This window comes from Sinocyclocheilus anshuiensis, unplaced genomic scaffold (genome assembly GCF_001515605.1).
Source record: "Sinocyclocheilus anshuiensis isolate Anshui unplaced genomic scaffold, SAMN03320099.WGS_v1.1 C33006296, whole genome shotgun sequence".
Lineage (NCBI taxonomy): Eukaryota > Metazoa > Chordata > Actinopteri > Cypriniformes > Cyprinidae > Sinocyclocheilus > Sinocyclocheilus anshuiensis.
The window spans coordinates 1-2,040 of NW_015621341.1; the positions used below are offsets into that span (position 1 = coordinate 1).

Sequence of the window (2,040 nt, forward strand, 5' to 3'; positions counted from 1 at the left end):
GGCATCCTTGACCGGCCTTGTCTAGTTGAGGCAGATGTGGGAAAAGCTTTTGTGGAAAAGCCCTCAGCATAAGATTTTGGAAAGGGGCTGGGCATTTGCTCGGGAGTTCCCTCTGGAAGTTGCTGTTGTAAAGGAGAGAGCGGCTCCTCAAATGGTCTAGAATCCTCCATCAGGAGCTCACCGGGGCTTTTGGGTGCACTGGGGCTCTTTAGGATCTCTATAGCTGACATGCGATAACTGGAGTCGGACCGACTTCCCTTTTTCAACAGCAGCAATTTGAACTCTTCATTCGAGGTACTGGACTTTTTGGCACTCCTGTAAATTGAACCTGGGGCTCTCTGAGCCCCAGTTTGAGTAGATGGACTTGCAGGCATGTTTGGGGTGCTTGGCGAGGTTGCAGGATCAGTAGCAGAGCCATTCCCAGAAACAACGGCTAAACGGCTCCGCACTGACATTTCTCCAGAATCTTTCCTGCCCAGCATTTTTCGTTTTGACCTGAGATGGCAAAACACAAAACAAGAGACAATAAGCATTTTTTTCGATTTTCAGTACTTTTTCAGACCATCAATATACCAAAATATATACCATAATAAAAAAAATATATACCAGATAAACTTGAAACACACCTGTGAATCATGGCAAAGAGATCTTCTGTTGTGCGACTTTTACTTGGTGAAAGAAAAACGCTATCGTCCTCGGTTTTGGATTCGTCTGTCAGAGGGGACACAGTTGGATCGCTTGGTGTGGACTCTGAAATAGAAACTCTGAAACTCATTCCAATTCAACATGTCTAAAACATTACACAAAATGGAAGTTAGTTTACATCATAAAAGAAATATTACACAAACAAACCTTTGCTAAAATAGTCCTCCGTGTCTGGTGTTGACCCTTCCTCTACATGTTCCTGTGAGGCACTTCTGGTTGGAACACCTGATGTTACAGATTCTTCTCCAGCACCACTGATTGGATAAGCTTGCAATGTCTCTGATCTTTGCTTGACAATATCAGGCACTTGATCAAGACTTTCTGACCTTTTTGCTAGACCATTCTGACCAGGGCTTCCGTCATTTGGCTGAGATTTCAATGGCTTAATTTGCTCTACTTCCAGACTACTCTGGGCAAATAAATTATTTGAGGTGCTCACCTCTTCTGCAACTTCTTGAGAATTCTCAAACGTCACTTCATCCATGTTCAACTGCTCAGACTGGGCCTTAAAAGCAATCATGCTCCAAAGAGGTGATGGGGCTAATCGGTCATATCTATTTCTTGCACCAAAATGGTTTGCTATATTCTTAGCAGCTAGTCCATCTACCGGGGTAAACAGTGATTCACAGTCATCCTGAGAGGAGGTTTCTTTGAGAAGGGGTCTATAGGGTGGAGGCTTCCTAGTTTCATGGAGTTTATTCTGAGTAGGTGGGGTAATGATAGTCACAGTGGGACACTTAGGCCTAGTGGAAATATCAGTTATAGGCCGATCGTGGCTGCCTTCTCCAGATTTGCCAACTGAACGTAGCTGAACTGAACGAAGCACCGTAGGAGTGATGGCCAAAGGACTAGTGACTGCCAGCTCATCACTTGAAACCGAAATTGCCAGACTCTCACGCTTGGTTTCTGCTGAAGCTGCTGCCTTTTGTTTGCTCTGGTGGAGGATGTGCATCTGGTTTTTGTGAATTGAAGGCTTGCTGACATTGGGAAGGGCACTTAGGTCAAGGTGGGAGGGGGGTATGACTGGCAATTCCAAGTCTCTTTTGGATGAGTACTGCAGCAAAGAAGCAAGTGAGGACTTCCTCTCTGGGACTTTGGGTTTCCTTTTGCCACCATTAGGGGACATTGGGTGAGCGTTTGGGAAGAAAGCCAACGGAAGAGATGATGTTGGTGTCTCTGACTGGCTTGAATAGCCACTGGAAGGTGATGCTAGACCTACCAGCTTTTCTGGTGAAGGCAATCTAAACTCACTTTCCACGGATGGTAGTGAAGGAGTGGTGGCCCTAGATCCTGACTGGGAAGTCTGGGATTCAGAGCTCTCCTGTGACTTAATGC

At 45.6% G+C, this 2,040-nt stretch overlaps 1 protein-coding gene across 1 annotated transcript; it reads right to left on the minus strand.

The window, feature by feature from the left end:
- Positions 1-5: 5 nt before the first annotated feature.
- On the minus strand, positions 6-2,035 carry LOC107683171 (Nance-Horan syndrome protein-like; the record flags this gene model as incomplete). The annotated part of the gene is made up of 3 exons (XM_016479244.1): positions 6-495; positions 627-750; positions 853-2,035. Coding segments are annotated over 3 exons (1,797 nt in total), but the record flags the coding sequence as incomplete, so codon positions are not given.
- Between the last annotated feature and the right edge of the window lie 5 nt (positions 2,036-2,040).